Below are 19,119 nucleotides of genomic sequence, written 5' to 3' on the forward strand. Positions count from 1 at the left end.
TTTTGATGAAATTTTCAGCATTTTGCTCAGTGAATTCTACTCTATTTATTAAGCTGTAAATACTTTCAGCCCGGATCATCCCTTTAAGCAAATGTTGATATAACTGTCAAGAAATCCGCTTGAGTGAGCACCACTTACTTTTGAAAAGTTCGTGAAAAATGTGATTTGCGCAGAACTCGGAAATAGCTGTATGAATAAAAGTAGACAATGATCATGAACACATAGAATTTAGCGAGGAAGATTGATAAGAAGATATCTTTTACATTTTCTTTGCCCAAAACACTTCATAGAACGTCATTGCACCCCCATTCCCACACACCAAGGCCATAATCGTGATGATATCTGCTATACAATGAGCATGTCATGGTCTATGCTTGGTTTTCCTTCTGTTAATCATTGCCAAGCTGGGGGAAAGTGTAGAGAAAGAAGTATTTTAAATGTAATATCAAATGTAAACCCACTTTATGAATGAAAAAAACTTTGTGAAAAATGCTGGAGATGTCTGAAACATTCAGTAATGTCCTCAGATGAAGCTTGCATAAAGAAGGGTAAAGGTTGGGCTTGCCGAGTGTTAAAATGTTAATTTGGGTGGCAAAGTTGTTTAAAAAGTGTTGAAATGTATCTGTTTTATTTCAATTGGCTAGCAATATGATATAAATGTATCAGAAATGTGCCGCGCGCTCAGTTTGTTTTGGACTTTTTCCTTGACTCATCGAAAAAATGAGCATTTCTGCACAAACCGATTTCTCACGTGTGCCACGTTACAAAAATGGAGTGCTCACTCAAATGTAGGCCTTACATTCTGTCTAAATTTTTACTTCCATTTAACAGTTGAGACCCACACCCAAGAATATAATTATGTGGAAAAAAATTATCCCCGTGTTGTTTATTTTTCAATTCCCAAAGCTTTTTCATAGTGTATAAACTTTTTTATTGATACGCGCTGTATATCTGACAACTGAGCTTAAGCACATGAATGTGAAAGAATGCCAGAACATTTACTACATACCTGTACATTGTGCACCTTCGTCATTTCAAATACACAATATTTTTCCCCATTGGGAAGAGGCCCCTTTCACCAAATGGTATCAGCTCGCATTCTGTGTTTCCATCGTTTTGTTCAAGAAGATATGATTACGGTTCAGGATTTACAATATAATTCAGGGCAATGTATGAAACAAAACATTCACGACTCTATTGTATGGATTCTTATTCTTCCTTTTCAATACTCTATCCACTGGACTTAGTTCTGAGTCCAGCAATTAATCGTTCAACTGATATTTACGATTGATCATACACAATACTCTATGCACTCTATAATTATAGAAAGCAACCCTACGATCAATCACTAAGCTTTATGTCACAGGGCCAAACATTAAGGAAAATGAAAGATACACTCTAAAAACACTAATTATTTTACCCAAAAGTAAATAGAAAGGGATTACATGTATGTATGTTTGCTGTGTATCTTTTTTACCCAATATTGGTCTATTTAAACGCACCAATGCATAAAATTTACAAAATATTAAGTATCTTTTTACCCAACCAACATGCATATTCCCACTTTACCTAATATTGGGTAAACCTTTTTTAAAGTGCATAGAAATACAGATATAAGAGTTTAGAGAGCTGAAGGAGTAAAAGGAAACTGCATGGTGGCAGTTAATTGACGAAGTCTTGGGAGTTATTTTAGTGACAGTAGAAAAGTATATGACAGTGATAAAGAATAAAGGTATAAGTGATACTAGAAGCAGAGAAGAAAGTCATGTAGTTATTGGATATAGCGAGCTTGTAAGGTACACGAGAGAGAGAGAGAGAAAGAGAAAGAGAGAGAGAGAGAGAGAGAGAAGGTAGAGGAATGAATCTATGAGACGGCGCTATAAAACTTATGGGTTTCTCAGAATGTACACGCTCAAAATCTATCTCCAAGTGTTTGCTTATTGCAATATTTTTTTGTGATACTTGATCACCTCATCATACCCCATATTAAGGGGCGTTAGTATCATTAATCTGGTTAATGGTTAACCTTATATAACATACATTATGAGGTCTACCTGCTAGGGTCATGGGCACCATTTCATGAAGCTTGTCAGTAATTGCAATATTTTATTGACACTTGATCACCTGATCATAACTTGCATTTAGTGGCGTTAGTATCATAAATATTGTTAATGATTAACCTTACTTTACATACTTCATGAGGTCTACTTGCCGCCATTTCATGAAGCTTGTCAGCAATAACATAACTTGACAGTGAATGACAGTGAATGACAACTTAACTTAGTTGTCATTCACTGTCAAGTTATCATAGAGTCAGACAGTAGCGTACCGTGACTCGGAGGAGACAAAGCATGGGGGGGCACTGCATTGTCTGTGAACAATGCTGTGCCCCCCCCCCCCCCCCAATGCTTTGTCTCCTCCGAGTCACGGTACGCTACTGGAGTCAGAGACCAGACAGTGCTCTCTGATAACCAAAACCAAGGATATAAATAACACATCAACAGTAATAAATTTACAGAAGCTTGATATCAAGAACGCCCCCACTCAGATCTACTGTTTAAAAAGCCCCGATTTTACAGCAATAACAGAATCATTCTGTAAATTCATAAGACAGGAAATTTTCTGCAATTTAACAGAACAGGGGCCCGTTGCAGAAAGAGTTGCAATCAATCGCAACTCTAAAAATCATGCGCAACTTGATTTTCAACCAATCAACAGCGTGCATTTGGGACTTGCGATTGATTTTTTGACTTGCGTTTAAACGCAACTCTTTCTGCAACGGACCCCAGGTCTGTTTAAAAAGGGGAAAATGGTGTTTTGTTTAAGGAAATTTGTAAGGTTCCATACATCACCAAATACCAATTTCCTGTAATATTATGCAATCTGGTAAGATTACAGGTGTTCTCGAGACTCTGCTGCAGGATCGAACTTCTTTTATTTTAAGGATAAATTTTCTAACAGTGTAGACTTCTTTCATAACTTCTTGTATACCTTCTCTTCTGCCTGTTATTACAGCTAATATCATCTCCACCATTCATTTCCTTCCCATGCGATTCACATAGTACACAGCGTTGTTTGAATTATTTTTAACAGTGCAGGGCAATGTATAAAACAAGACATCCACGATACTCTATTGTATGGATTCTTATTCTCCCTTTTCAACACTTTATCCAATAAACTTAGTTCCGAGTCCAGCAATTAATCGTTCAACTGATATTTACAATTGATCATACGCAATACTCAATGCACTCCATTATTATAGAAAGCAACCCTACGATCAATCACTAAGCTTTATGTCACAGGGCCAAAAATTAAGGAAAAAATGAAAGATACACTCTACAAACACTGATTATTTTACCCAAAAGTGAGTAGAAAGGGATTACATGTATGCATGTTTGCTGTGTATCCTTTTTACCCCATATTGGGCTATTTCAACGCACCAATGCATAAAATTTACAAAATATCAAGAATCTTTTTACCCAACCAACAGGCATGTTCCCACTTTACCCAATATTGGGTAAACATTTTTTTAAAGTGCATAGAAATGCAGATATGAGAGTTTAGAGAGCTGAAGGAGTGAACGGAAATTGCATGGTGGCAGTTAATTGACGAAGTCTTGGGAGTTTTTTTAGTGACAGTAGAAAAGTATGACAGTGATAAAGAAAAAAGGTATAAGTGATACTAGAAGCAGAGAAGAAAGTCATGTAGTTATTGGAAATAGCGAGTTTGTAGGGTACATGAAAGAGAGAGAGAGGGGGAGAGAAGGTGAAGGAACGGATCAATATATGAATGAGACGGTGCTATAATGGGCTTCTCAGAATGTACACAATCAAACTTTATCTCAAAGTGTTTGCTTATTTCAATATTTGTATTATTATGAACTTCATCATAACCAGACTTTAGGCGCGTTAGTATCACTAGACCTGTTAATGATTAACCTTGTTTAACATACATTGAGGTATACCTGCTAGGGTCATGGGCACCGGTTCATGATGCATGTCAGGAATTACAAGTTGTCATTCACTGACAGGTATCATACGCATACAGTTATCATAGTAAGAGTCAGAGACCAGTGCTCTCAGTCAATTAAAACCAAGGATATTACTAAAATGTCAACAGTTATTAATGTATTGTAGCAGCTTGTGCTACCAACTCGCATTAAAAAGCCCCCACCCCGATCTAGACTACCTTCTTTTATACCTTCTCTTCTCAATCTTCTGCCTGTCATTACAGCTAATATCATCTCCACCATTTGTTTCCTTCCCAGATTTCTTTACATCCTTGTTGATTGAAAATATAATTAAATTGTAGACTGGTTCAAACACGGCATACATGTGCACCTGAATCCTTGCTAGGCATTAAAAAAGACATCACATAAATGCACAAATGCATTAATGAACAGTTGATGGTGGTATTTATTCATCAATGCCCACTGAATCTGGATTGAATATACTTCTTAAAAATAAAGAAAAATGAAAATTGACTAAGGAGTAGAGTGAAACAATGGCAATAAAATATTTTTATTTGTTCAAATCATTTGACTAGAAAAAATATCCATATCTTCCCAAATTAAAGTCATTGGCCCGTATTCTGAACTCTGGTTTCAATTAAACCCTGATTTTAAGTTGTGGTTTAACTATGGATAGCCAATTGGGAGACAAATCCCTGATAGTACAAATCCACTTTATTAACTCATTTGACTTAAGTTGTTCATATTGTCTGGGAATGATTACTTAAGTATTTTTCTTCATCATGAAAGCAAAATGAAACGAAATAGTATACATAAGAAATATACAATACAAACAGAATTTTTGAAATTTTGGCTCCTCATGATTTAAGCACACAGTTAAATAGACCGTGGTCTAAGTTAAACCCGACTTCAGAATACGGGCCATTTACTACACAAAGACTTAGTTTACACTAACATAATGCAAAAGAAAAAAAGATAATTGCAAAATAAAACAAGAAGCGTTTACATACTGTTAAAAACCATGCACCAAATTTCAAACATACTGTACACAAATATTGCAAATGAAATGCTGTAAAATCAAGGATTATGTTAGTACTGTATAAATGTCAATCAGCCTTTGTTCAATATACTGAACCGAATGCAAAGAAATTTACAATTTTTTCTAGCCTTATACCTTAGCTTGAATAATTTTTACCAGTTGAATAAAATATCTCTTAAGGCGATCGCACACCTTACAATTGGTCTGCAACCCGATTTTGGAATAAAACGTAGTAGAATTTGATGCTAACATTGAGACTTGGAATATCTTACTGTGTAATGTTCTAAATCATCTTACGAATACCTATGTTCATATCTGTGACTATGCTATCATCCTTCTTAGAATAAAAGTAAATTTAATATCTAGTCGTAATGACGTCACAGCAGTCGTACGATTGGCTACGATTTGAATCTAATTTTGCTTGTACTACAAAATAAAGGCTTGCAATCTTTCAAAATTGTTATATTAGTATTTGTTCAATTAATTTTAACCTCAAATAAAATGATATGTTCCATTCACATTTTCAGAAAATGAGTAAAATGCGATTCGTTCCAAAATCGGATCGCGAACAGTCGTAAGGTGTGTGGTGGCCTTTATGCATTAAAAATAGGATGGCTGGAAACTATTGTTCCTTCTAAATAGTTCTCTGGTGGTTAAATTGTTTGAATTTAAAAATATAATTCATGATATATACATTTTCTATGAAATAATATACTGTTGTGTTTTTACTATATGACTCACTTTGATCAAATACTGGAAAATATCAGATTTGGATAAGGGGCACACATATGAATAAACAAAAAAATAAGTTTTCCAATCCTTTGAATTAATAAAATTATTTTTTTTTAAATAATTTACACTGATTGTACCCCCGGAGTTTCTATGCGTTCTGATTCACACTAGAATAACATACACAGAGACAAAATGTAATATACAAATCATTACCAAAAATCCCCCAGACTGTGATACCAAAGGGACAAAATTAAGACATCATATATCAATATTTGATTATCTACATTTCATTGCGACAACGTTTGAGCAAAATCACATGCACAAGACAAAATAATTGGGAAAGATGTTCACTATTTCAACTACCATCACTGCTTGGTAAATCTAGATATCCTGAAATGTATTTAAATAACTCAGTGAATTGTATTCAAAAAGGAATATTTGAGCCACTTCATTTTCTGACTATGTTAGTACTGTTATTATTTACAATAAAAATTATCAGATTAGGTAAATGAAACGGTAAAGATGTGTCTTTGAAAAAGTATATTTGGTTCCTAGTACTGAAATTTTGCAAAACTGCCTCATGAAGTGAATAGCCACTTAGACATTCTTTACAAAAATCAAAAAGAATACCAGCACTTAAGAATAAAGGCAAAAGTGGGCTCAATGTGGAAAAAAGTTTTTTTCTTCGTCAAGATTTATCTAAATGTGTTTGCCTCATACATATATTACCTCCTAAAAATTATCTCTACAAAGAATGGGTGTTGGCATTTAAACAAAAATAAATCAATTGCTATTTATTACAACACAGGAACTTTCTTTCACAATGGACTCTGATCTTGGGTATAAGCATAATTCAGCCAAAATATATCCCTTGCTTTACTATTGTGTATAGATATTACACAACATTACATATTCCCTCATACCATGAAAAAATAAAATAGAAAGACATCACTGGTTTTGTAAATATATATATATATATTTGAATCATTTCTTTGACTTACATCCCTGTAGAGTATTTAGCTTTCATTCCAAACTATCTCGAATATGCTTAGCATTTTGTCAAATAAAATCACCAAAAATGAAAACGGATATTGGCATCCTTCTTTTTATGATACAAGGTTGGCAGTTTTTATCATAGTATCAAATATATGTCTGCCTGTTGTGATTTGTCTCATCTATTGAATATCAGTAAGGCAACTGTTATCTTTGGATTTCTACTCAAGTTTTCCATAAATTTGTATATGCAGTCTGCATTATAAATTTTCAAATCTTGAAGTCATAATTACATATTAATCTTAAACCTCACAACATTGTACAATATTAGCATGCCTTATTCTTTTGTCCCATTTTGTCTTCATAATTTTGTTTGAATTCAGAAGATATCTGAATTAGCTTTACCTGCTAATAGTTGTGCATTCAAACCTCGTTGACGGGTGGATACAAATTGATATAATATTCTATATCTTCATACATGTACTTCCACCCTAGCCACAATGATGATGATGATCCACAGCATTTATATTGCGCCACATATCTGTTAAAAACATTCATAGGCGCTGGCTCATCCAAAAAGTTAATCACTACACATCTGCCAAAATAAGTGAGTTTTGAGAGACGGTTTAAGAGTTCTATGCTGTCAATTTCACAAAGTGAAGAAGGGAGGGAGTTCCAATGCTGGTGTGAAAATATTTAGGTACTGTGCAACCTTTATTTTAGGTACTTAGCACCACTCTAGAACAAAACTCATGCCTTTGGATCCTCTTTGATTCTCTCCCGGAAGTAACTGTTCCCATACGTGCCCATGTAGGCGCCCCACTCCTGCTGGTGGTAAGGGAGTATCCTGGCACAGCGCGCTCCCGGGTCGGTCCTCTTTGCCTCCTTGAGGCCGCAGTCACAGGAGAGCCGTAGTCTGTAGACCGTCATCTCCCCCGCATCCAAGTTGAAGGGATAGATGTTGAGGGGGTCGGTAGGTGACTCTGTAGGAGATGCTGTAGCTGAGGCAGCTGAAGATAAAAAAATATAGAGGTTAAAGAACATCATCAACAAATTCTCTATTGAAGGGGGAATCATCAAAATTGCTTTTATTTCATACTCTTTGTCATCCATATAAACCATATCAAAACTGAAAAAAATGTTTTTTTTTATTATAGGACAAAGATTTAAGTATGACTTAAATTGCGCTTAAATGCTGACGTGTACATGATATGAAACGCGCAATCTTATTGATCAATACGCAATAGTGCGCATCCTCTTTGCATGATTTGACCAATGCGGTCATGCCTTTTATAATGCACGCAACTGGGCATTTAAGCGCGACTCTAAGTCATGCTTAAATCTTTGTGAAACACGCCCCTGATGAATACACAATAATATTGTTGATAGTGTATTGGTATTCAACTAGATAAAAGATATAATGTGAAAATAGCACCTTAGTAACAATAGTGATGGATGCATTTTTTCTTTCAAACTCAGTTAGAGTCTAAAAATTCAATAGGGCGACTTATTCTAATTGTTAACTTTAAGGTGGCAGGTCACAAGTTTGCTTTAATATGCTAGTGTACTTACCCAACTTCCGACAATGGTCTGAACCCAAATGTTCATATGCATCATGGTCAAGCCCATAGTATTCATCTGAAAAAAAGGGGGAAAAACACGCAATATCCATCAAAAATCACATCAAGGAAACTGACTTGCATTCTACAATCTCATGAAGATACAAATACAGTTGAAAATGTTGCAGGTGAGTTTGTTTTGTTCAAGTCACAAGGTTGGAAATTCAACTGAGGTGACTCTAATGAAAATAATTGATTCATATAATATATATAAGATTCATCAAACTGACCTGATACAAAGCTGATTGAAATTATATGAATTGTTTAAGGTAAACTAAAGTGACCTGCAATAGCATATCATTATATGGACAAATCTGAGAAGAAATATGATATGAACCAATACCTAATAAACTATATATTGAGCTGTATTTTTATGATATGACAAAGTTGAAGTGAATTATATTGAAGACAATGTACATGTACATGTATCTTGAAAAAATTAGACAAGCGTGAGACTAACTAAAATAGACCTGAACTGAACTGAAGTGCTGTAAAACAATTTTATTTTGTAGGAGTGATATATAAATGGGTATTTCATTATTATCATTAATCCTTAATTGTTGTAATCATTGATATCATCATTATTAGAATTATCAATATTATCATCATCACCATTATTACCATAATTACTAAATAAGTTTTCTAAATCATGGATAGAATTTCCCAATAGACTAAACCATATGAGGGAAGGGGAGGATATGAATGTGTATATTGGCTAGCCGTTAGACAACATTAACACACAATTTCCTTGCCTAAATAGAGAAACGCTGCATGAGTAGAAATTATTTGATTAATGGTTAAAATGAATGACTCACTACTAGGATCCATTCTCTGTTGCTCATTATTGGTCCAATCATCAAGGCATTTCTGCTCTGTCGCTGTGATGATCTAAAACAAACCGAAAGAAACATCAAGAAGAAAAGGTAAACTTTCATAAGAATTCTGTCAAAACAATATACTAGTACATAACACATTCTTTTATAAGAAGCAGTATCACTGGAAACAGTTCTTGAGTAATTCACAGTGCTGGTTTATAATTCATTTCATAGTTTTAATGACTGGTAATGAGGCAACCATCATCTATTATTGTATTCTGGGCTCCGTAACACAAAGCTTAGCGATGAATAGCGAATATGAAAGAACAATTCTGATTGGTTCCTGGTCAGTATTTTGATCCAAATGCGCATGTACCATTCATCTTGATTGGTCAGTCCATTTCGCGATTGATCGCTAATCTTTGTGTCATGGAGCTCTCATGAAATTCATATTCCTGAATATAACAACTCTTTTTTAATTTGAATTTGCACACAATTTTGTTGTTTTACATATACACATGTAAAGTTTAAAAAAATTGGGTAAACAGTGTACAAAGCCATATGTACTCGCTACCTTTCCTCGGCTTTGCTTCGGGAAGATAGCTACATCCAACTTGCCTCGGAAGAGATAGTTCGCCCATCACACTTACCAACAGTCATTACTTGCTTAATGTCACAATAAAATTTTATACAACTGTCACCATTTTAAGTTGTATCCAAGGATGTATAAATAACTAGTCTAGACATACAATAGAATTAATTTACATGAATTTACATTTATTTTACATAAAAGGCAACTTTAGTAGTGTAAGATAGACTGCACTCTTTACTTACTGCATTTCTTGCAAACTGTAAAACTTCATATGTTTTACATCTATTTCCTCTTCTTAATTTGTTTGATACTTTTCATGAATTAATCATTATGGTTTATAAAAAGATGAAGTTAAGCATCTCACCCTATTTGGTTTGGGATAGAACCAGTAAGTTGCAAAGATGACATCAATGCTGTTTGGATCGCTGGGTAGGTCATCCAGGACCGGACTAAGAGGTGGAGCCAGGGTACCAGTAGAGATAAGCCTCTGGATACCTCCCGCATCATGGAGTCCTGCGTGACGTCTCGATCTTTGGTGTTGCTCATCCCTTGGCATGTCCGACCTGGAGACAAACAGCTTGGCATTGCGTTTAGATACAAACCTCTTCGTCTTTCCATCATTCTTTGATTCATCGTCTAGTCCAAGAAGGTCCTTGAGGATTCCCTCAAGCTCTTCCTCTGAGAGGTTTTGTAGGTCATCTTGGGGAGTTTCATCACCGCTTTCTTGTCCTGATTTCTTCTCCTTCGGAGAATCAAACCAGGATTCTGGAAGTCCAAGGTCTTCAAGTCCTCCTGCGATATCTCCAGATAGTAGCGCATCATCATCAGAAGGTGAGGTATTGGTCAGTGTCGCGTCAACAGCTTCATTTTCTTCTTTTGCCTGAGCGCTTTCTGTTGGGATCTTATCACTTTTGTCAGTGTTGATTTCAAGGTTGGTTGCTTTGGTTGAAGAATCTCTTTGGTCAGGTGACGTGAACTCCTGGTCATCATGAAAATCGTCTTGGTCCTTGAGATTGTCTGATATTGCAGATAGTCTTGCCAAAAGTTTGTCATATTCATTCTGGAAGTCTAATGAATGTGTCCTAGATTGTGGTGGGAGTGTTGTTGGCTCGGAATCCTGTACATAGGGGAAGAGTAAAAAAAGATCAAAATGAAGCATTAAGCAAGCCAGTGCTGTCCACGAGGCCGAGAAGCCAAGACCGAGGCAAAACTGCAAAACTCTCTAAGACCTCTGAGGCCAATGACAAGGCTAAGGCCACATATTTGTCCTTGCTCAGGCGAGCCTCGAGAAGCAAATCAAGGGAAGCTCAGTGGTCATTGGCCGGTAACAACTTTTTTATTCTGAATTTATATAACATTTAATGAATCAGTTTTACAGAAAGGTATTTTTTTTATCAGATTTTTTGTCATATTGTGAATTTTGCTGAGGATTGTTCACAAGTCATGAAAGTTATTTTTGGGTAAGGCTGGTTCAAATTAAAAGTCATTTCTGCCAAAAGTTAACTAGATTCAAGATTCAATTGTACTTGTTTATTTGGTCTTATGGTTATTTGTATTATTATTGTTAGCATTATTTTTATCAATATTTTTTATTATCATAATCATTATCATTAATTTTATCATTATCATTATTATCATCATTATTAATATTGTCTATATTATTATTCTCATGAACTTAATATGAATAAAAGCTTCACCCACTTCTCCTGATTTTTTTTATATTAGTTTTACTTCAACTTACCTGATTGTGAGAATTAGGTAATGCTGAATCAGTAGCTGACTGCTTATTTTCTTCCTTAGCACTGCTATCTTTCTGATCATTATCTTCTTTTGATTTGTTCTCTTCCTCTTTATCGTCCTGTTTCTGAGCATCAAGTACGACGGGTATTACTTCAGGATATTTCTTCAGGTATTCCATGGCCATACGAGTAGCATTTACTGTGTATCTATGCTCATCTTCAAAGCGATCAGCTGTAACAAGGAATAAGAATACAGAAATTGATAGACAATTATGATTATCAATATATATCCTAAATGTCACAGCATTGCAAATTTGTAAACGATTGCCACTATTCAACCATTTGAGTTTCCTCTGCTTCACAATAGAGTAACAAGTCTGATTAAGTGCAAAGCTGAACTTTGTGCACTCTCTCCTTTCATCTCACTCGCAAACATTGATATTGCACACAGTCTACACTGTATGTATCAATCAGCAAAAAATAGTACATGTAGATATGTTTATGGACTGAAAAGAGACCTGCAAATGTTACACACTTCTCTTCTTGAGTGATGGAATATTGAAATGTGTCAGCAAGTGAGGTTGTGTGTGTGAGTAACCGGTTTGTTGGCTCAATTGGTAGAGCGTCCGTCACACAACCGTGATGTCGGGAGTTAAAACCCCGGCTGCGTCAGACCAAAAGACGTTAAAAGATGGGAGTTGCTGCTACCCTGTTTGGCGTTCAACGATAGAGCCTCGTCGATCTGGCGCTGCACGGCAGCTGTCGGGCCCACGATCAATTGGGCAAAGCAAATTTTTGGAGTATTTAATTTCATATCAATTTCGAACAATAAAATATGGATTTTCATTTTTTTCTTCTCTCTTTTCAAGCCATGTGTAATGAAGAGCTTACCATGATATGTGATATTACAAAATTCTTAGCAGACAGAATATCTTATCAAGTTCATTGGATTACCTGAAGTGTAAACAACCTGTCCGGGTACATCCATATGTTGATTGAGAAGGCTGCCTGTGGTCACAGAGCCTGAATTGAACCTCTCTCGACAAAAATTGGTCCGACTTAGAGAGCCCTTGCTTTCACCTATAAGCAGCGAATGGTCAATTGAAGGAAAGAAAAAGAGTACAAAAAACGATTAGATGTTTTAGAAATAAAGAAATTACAAAATATTTTCAAGAATAAGAGAAAAGTTATTTTAATGATAAACACATAGTTTTTGCAATTTATACAAAGAGAATAAAATATAAAGTAATAAAATAAATTGCCTTATTACACAAAGTGCTAATTTAGAATAAATATGGATAATTGATGACTCTGTCACTGCCAGATCTGAAACATATTGCAAATGGAACTTAAAAATTGTCAATAGCTTTTATAATCTTGTCAGAGCTTCACTCACAAATGAATTCATGATTCCACATTTAATTAAGATTCACTTATTAGAGTAATATGTCCTTGTGTCAATAGATGTCTTTAAAATGTGACTTTCTGACCCAAAATTTACATTGTATGAAAATCATTCCCACTGCAAGTCAAGACAGAATAATGTCAAAAAAGAATAAAGTATTAAAGCAATATCATTTCTAAAGTAGTGTCTAGGAGAGCTAAAAAAAATGGTGACCTATCCAGCATATAGATCGGCTTTACAAAACAAATACTAACTCATGACCCAAAGGTGAATAAACAATTGAAGACTTTAAAGTGAATGGAAGTCCAGTTTTGAATCCATTTTAAGATTTGGTTACTAGTATGCATGTATCAATGTTTCTATGGACTTGCTCCGTCATACTGAAGTGATTTAGTCACTATTAGCCAAAACATCATCTACATTCACAAAGTAAGAATTTATTAATCGTTCCTCCAATATCAACAAAAACATACGGTGAAACTCATTTGCTCATGCCGCCTGTTTTATGGAACAAGCTTTCAAATTCCCCGATAACAACTGATTCAGCTAACAAATACCAAACAGCCCTTAAAACCTACTTGTTTGAATTTGCCTAACCTCAACATAGTGAAATCACCAACACATCTTTTCCTCTCCTTCATTTCCTGTAGTTCATAGAGACATATTTGTTATGTGTTATACACTACATAAAACTGACTATTATTATTAGAGATAATTCAAAGAAAAAGACATTACCTTCTCCAGTAAAACTGAAAGCTTCTGTCTCTTGCTCATGCCCTTCACAACCTAGTCTCCAGTAAAAGAATGCATCATTGCCATAGCCTTCTGTACTCACAGTCAATGGGGATGTGGTTGCTGAACCTGAGCTGATGATATTCTCCTGGAGAAGAGGTTGTCCATTCCTTCCATCCAAGATGTTGATCTTTGTGCGATGAAATAGAAGTGAATAATAATATGATTGAATATATTTGGAAAGGTAATTGCTCAAGGCGCTGGAAGTTCAAGCAAATCCCAGCCATGGCATAGTTTCCTTCAGCAAGTAGTTTATCCTTATTGTGCTGCACTCAACCCAGGCGAGGTGAATTGGTACCCGGCAGGATTAATTGAGTGAATTCACCGAGCGCTGAAAGGCAGCTTGAGCTCATTACGTCAAACCCCCGTTTGGAGAAAGACCGCAGTTCAGATTGCAAACTGCGGTTCTATACCCCTTTTTCTGTTTGGAATTTGAAAAAATCATTTCCAAGCGCCGATCAACCCTGATTGGCCAGGTAATCCCGCTGTCTCAATTTCTCCTCCACAGGCCAGATTATGAGCGTTGAGCCAAGGACGAAATGATAAACAACAGCTGTGCTATTACGTAAGACTTCTCTGCCTGTAGTAGGACCTTATATTCGATATTTAATCACGTTTTCAAAGGCATATTGTATTCAGAAATCCAATTTCAGCCCATTTTCAATTTCGAACGAAGAAAATCGACCTCGAAATTAGGAAAGTAGGGGGATAAAATGACGACATGGTTTGCAGGGATGCTACCGCGCTCACACATTGCCCATAGAGCTCTATGCATAGAGCTATTATGCTCTATGCACTGCCATATATCCATTTTGTGTAGCCCCCTACTGTGATTGCGGAGGGAAATAGGGGTATAGTGTTATCAAATGGAGGTTTTTCGTCATGTTAAGTCGGGGTAATAATAATAACTAGAGATGCTCGGCAGGTCGCACGGCCGAGCACATGTATCCCCCGAACCCACCGCGTCATCGGTCATTGCAATATATAGAGCTCACATTGAAATTTGACAAATAAATACAATTGTCATGGCGACAATGACCCTGCCCACATTTTGCCTGTGGGTACCAAATTCGATGACAATAATATGACGTAGCAGCGTGACTCTGCCGAACCGCAAGTATTTTCCAGTATCACCTGTTGGGGAATACAATTATAGAGTAATCTGGATATATTTTGTAAACCTAACCCTAAGACCCCCACCAAACATGATAGGCATCTTCGCTTCACCATCTAATATTGCTTCTGTGTGCCAACTGTTATGACAAACTGGAAAAAAGCAGAAGTTACAGGTTCTACCCAATTTTCCACAAAAATATGGTTACCATGGCAACCATGTCTCCTCCCACTCCAAAATCATTAGGCGGCTTTGCTTTACCATAATGGACCTTCATGACAAATTTGAAGATAATTGGAGAAGAAATGCAGCCAGTAGAGCACTCACAAGAAAATCTCTGCTATTTCCACAAAAACTCGTTACCATGGCAACGATGTCTCCGCCCAAACCAAAATCAATAGGCGGCTTTGCTGAATTGACCTTCATGCCACATTTGAAGATGATCGGAGAAGAAATGCAGCTGGTAGAGCACTCACAAGGACATCTCTGCTATTTCCACAAAAACTCATTACCATGGCAACAATGTCTCCGCCCACACCAAAATCTACAGGCGGCTTTGCTTAACCACAATGGACCTTCATGCCACATTTGAAGATGATCGGAGAAGAAATGCAGCTGGTAGAGCACTCACAAGGACATCTCTGCTATTTCCACAAAAACTCATTACCATGGCAATGATTTCTCCGCTCACACCAAAATCAATAGGCGGCTTTGCCTTACCATAATTGATCTTCATGCCACATTCAAAGATAATTGGAGAAGAAATGCAGCTGGTAGAGCGCTCACAAGGACATCTTTACTATTTCCACAAAAACTCTTGTTACCATGGCACCGATGTCTCCGCCCACACCAAAATCAATAGGCGGCTTTGCCTTACCATAATGGACCTTCATGTCACATTCAAAGATGATCGCAGAAGAAATGCAGCTGGTAGAGCGCTCACAAAACATCTCTACTCTTTCCACAAAAACTCCTGTTACCATGGCAACAATGTCTCTGCCCACACCCAAATTGATAGGCGGCTTTGCTATACCATATATAACCTCCATGCCAAATTTGAAGATGATCGGAAAAGAAATGCAGCTGATAGAGCGCTCACAAGGAAATCTCTCCGGCGGCAGCGGACGCGGCGCGACGAGGCCAAATCCATAGTATCCTCCGAACTCTGTTCGGGGGATACAATAATGTGCCTCAGAATAGAATACTTCTGGATAGATGGCGCTATATAAATGCCTATTATTATTTTATTGTTATTAAAGTAAAACTAATCATAAATCACTGTTACATAATAATGAATAAGAATTTTTTTATAAAAATCAATTAATTACAAATAAGTTTAAGAGTGAGAATTTTCCTGACAATGCCCAAATACTGTAGCAGCTCTTACTGATTGCCATTATACATTCTACGCACAACAGAGCTACATGTACTAATAACAATATCAATATACTTTTGGACAAATTGCTGTCATCATATCAAATCTTTAATGAATTATCATTTTTTTACCTGCACATAGTAGTAGAGAGGGTAGCCGGGTCCATAGTTATAGACAACCATGAAGTCAGGCACATCATCATCATTGTAGAAACCAGCAGCTGGTGTACTGAAATAATTAAATATAAATATGTAGACTTATATTATTTTTGCAGTGAGCGATAGGGAGCACGTCCTTTCAAATAGCCGAGATCATTTTGTGAGTGGTAAATACCACACGCGCTTCAACGCTAGGGAAGGCACTAGATATTGCTTTCTTAATTTGCGTCTCATCGATTTTATTTATTTGTGGCTTAAACAGAAGAGATACAGTTAATCTTGTAATCTATATCTCTCATAGTTCTCTACACCTATGTACCTATGTAGCTAACAATTAATTTACTGAAGATGTACACTTGATATGGGAGATTGCTTGTATCTCTACGTATGTGTTTCACGGCAGTAGATTTTCTTATTCTTGTACAAAGTAGCTCATATACTAGCCTGTTTTTCAGCAAAAAAAAAAAATGCGGTGTCATGCAGGGATGATCCTTGGATAAATTTCTACACACTTTAACCAACATATTTAATAAACAAATACCATTACCAATCCATGTGCAATTTATAATAATAATAATATTCCGCATTTATATAGCGCTTAATACATCGGAACGACGTCTCTAAGCGCTTTACAGACATATTATTACCCCGGTCATCGGATCCTTGCATGCCCGCATACAATGTATGCACCTTCTCCACTCCCTGGGGAGCATTCCAACAAGAGTTCCAAGACTCAATTGCTAGGCATACTACATATAGGCTTTCACATCCTACCGGGTACCCATTTAACACCTGGGTGGAGAGTGGCAAAGTGTGGATTAACGCCTTGCCAAAGGACGCTAGGCCATGGTGGGATTCGAACACATGACCCTCTGATTATAAGGCGAGAGTCAGAACCGCTGCACCACGACGCTTCCACCTACGTAAAGCAAATCGGTAACCAGTGGGAAGAATGTTATTTAATGCTGAAGAACCTGATCAGACGGTAGACATGTTGAAGCCTGTATCATATAGTATGCACCAATTACAAACATTGTATTAAGCTATACATAAACAATACATACTATTGATATTACTTACATTCTGTTGTTTAAATTGATGTCTTTGTAAATGCTGAAATCTTGTTCTACACCTATTTCACACACTATGCAACACTTCCAAGCTCTTACCTGTATGATTCTGAAGAAGGCATGGAATAATTCCAAAGCTGCTCATATGTCTGACCATTGAACGCTATAACGGTTGAATTGAACATGGACATGACAATGTCTTTGACCCTATCGCCAGTGAGGTCAACGAGGACAGGGGGCGTCATCACACCCTTGAAGGGGTCAGTATAGATGACCTTTGCCTGTTGAGGGAAGAGAAAGCACAACAACCAATCGCCTCTGAATACTATGATTTGAATATAATTTTACAATGACCACCTGGTTCAAGGAACCAATGGGATTTCAGCAGTCAATGGTTGTCAAAAAAATTCTTAAAATCTCTTAGCAGCTGTCTAAACTAAATTGTAGACTTTTCTACCATTTATTCTTTGATTCAACAAAATCTGCTAAAAACACAGGGTTATTTGAACCAATTTAGGCAATTTTTGCCATTGCGTCTGCAGTTAAAAACTGGCATGAATAGGTACGTCAAGAATAGTTTTTTTCTTTTTCAACATTTGTCTGACAGATTGTCAGTTCTAAACCCTATATACAGTTTTGTTTACCAGAGAAGCATAGATGTCCTACTGATACTATGGTAACAGTTGCATTATGACAACTTGTCAGTGCCAATGGTCTACATGACCATAATTACTTGAAATTATCACCCTTTTTCATTCTTGGTGTTACTTTATGTTTTGACTTCCTACTAGTAATTATATGATATTAGCATATGTGGTACAAAAGTAAATTCACCTTTTAATACATCAAACAATTCATTCACGATGTTATGTTCATATTGCTAAAATTACCACATGCAGGCAAGGATAAGAAAAGTATACATGGAAATTATTCAGTACTCAAAAATACAAAGTTGAGAGTCTATGTATTGTAAATTAGGAGGGGATTATTTTTTTTACTTCAGGATAATTACTACAAGATATTGCCCTTCAAGATAATCATACTTGTAGATATCATAATCAACATACCTGCGTCATGTTACAAATAATGATGTCATCGAGAGGTATAGCCCACAGGGAGCCTCCCACTGTCTCTCCCCCAGTTCCGAATAGAACCATGGCTTTCCCACCATGCTGGTAGAAAATCTACAAAAGAACAAAAACAGAAATATTAAAAGGAGAAGATGAGGTGGAGTACTAGGGTCGAGGATGGGGGGGGGGGCAGGGGGAGGATGGGTGTGGAGGAAGGGGGACAGGAAGGAGGACAACAAATGTTAATATGAGAGTATGGGGGGGGAATACAAGGAGGAAGAGGGGTAGTAGTACAGGGCAGGGCGATAAAGAAGGGGAGCCACGACAGGGACAGAGACAGGAACATATTAACAGGAGAGTATGAGGGGAAGTATATAGGGGGATAGGGAGAGGGGCAAGAAGTAAGGGCAGGGTAGTAGCAGGGGCGAGAAGGGAGGGGATCAAGAAACCAGCGCAGGGACAGGGAAAGGGATGAGATTGGGAATAACAATAATAATGATAATAATACTTAGTAATTATACAGCGCTTTTCCCAAAAGGCCAAAAGTGCTTACAATGAAAATATTTAAAATAAATTATATAATGCTAAAACTATGAAACCCTAGAATGAGGGCATTAGAAGAGTGGGTGTAGGGGC

The 19,119-nt window shown here is 36.6% G+C and overlaps 1 protein-coding gene across 2 annotated transcripts in view; it reads right to left on the reverse strand.

The window, feature by feature from the left end:
* Positions 1 to 4,491: 4,491 nt before the first annotated feature.
* Positions 4,492 to 19,119, reverse strand: part of LOC129266977 (uncharacterized) — a 33,019-nt gene continuing 18,391 nt past the window's right edge. The window contains exons 6-16 of one of the 2 annotated variants that reach the window (XR_010294477.1): positions 18,481 to 18,597; positions 17,513 to 17,694; positions 16,317 to 16,413; positions 13,640 to 13,826; positions 12,454 to 12,579; positions 11,502 to 11,731; positions 10,125 to 10,877; positions 9,169 to 9,241; positions 8,307 to 8,372; positions 6,064 to 7,744; positions 4,492 to 5,201 (exon numbers count right to left, since the gene is read on the reverse strand). Coding sequence is in view for 1 of the 2 variants with exons in the window: in XM_064103856.1 (XP_063959926.1) it covers positions 7,485 to 7,744; positions 8,307 to 8,372; positions 9,169 to 9,241; positions 10,125 to 10,877; positions 11,502 to 11,731; positions 12,454 to 12,579; positions 13,640 to 13,826; positions 16,317 to 16,413; positions 17,513 to 17,694; positions 18,481 to 18,597 (2,091 nt within the window). In the remaining variant the exon portion in view is untranslated. Of the gene's footprint in view, positions 7,745 to 8,306; positions 8,373 to 9,168; positions 9,242 to 10,124; positions 10,878 to 11,501; positions 11,732 to 12,453; positions 12,580 to 13,639; positions 13,827 to 16,316; positions 16,414 to 17,512; positions 17,695 to 18,480; positions 18,598 to 19,119 lie in introns of both variants that reach the window. The other variant, XM_064103856.1, reaches the window with a different exon arrangement.

Source organism: Lytechinus pictus, chromosome 8 (assembly GCF_037042905.1).
Source record: "Lytechinus pictus isolate F3 Inbred chromosome 8, Lp3.0, whole genome shotgun sequence".
NCBI lineage: Eukaryota > Metazoa > Echinodermata > Echinoidea > Temnopleuroida > Toxopneustidae > Lytechinus > Lytechinus pictus.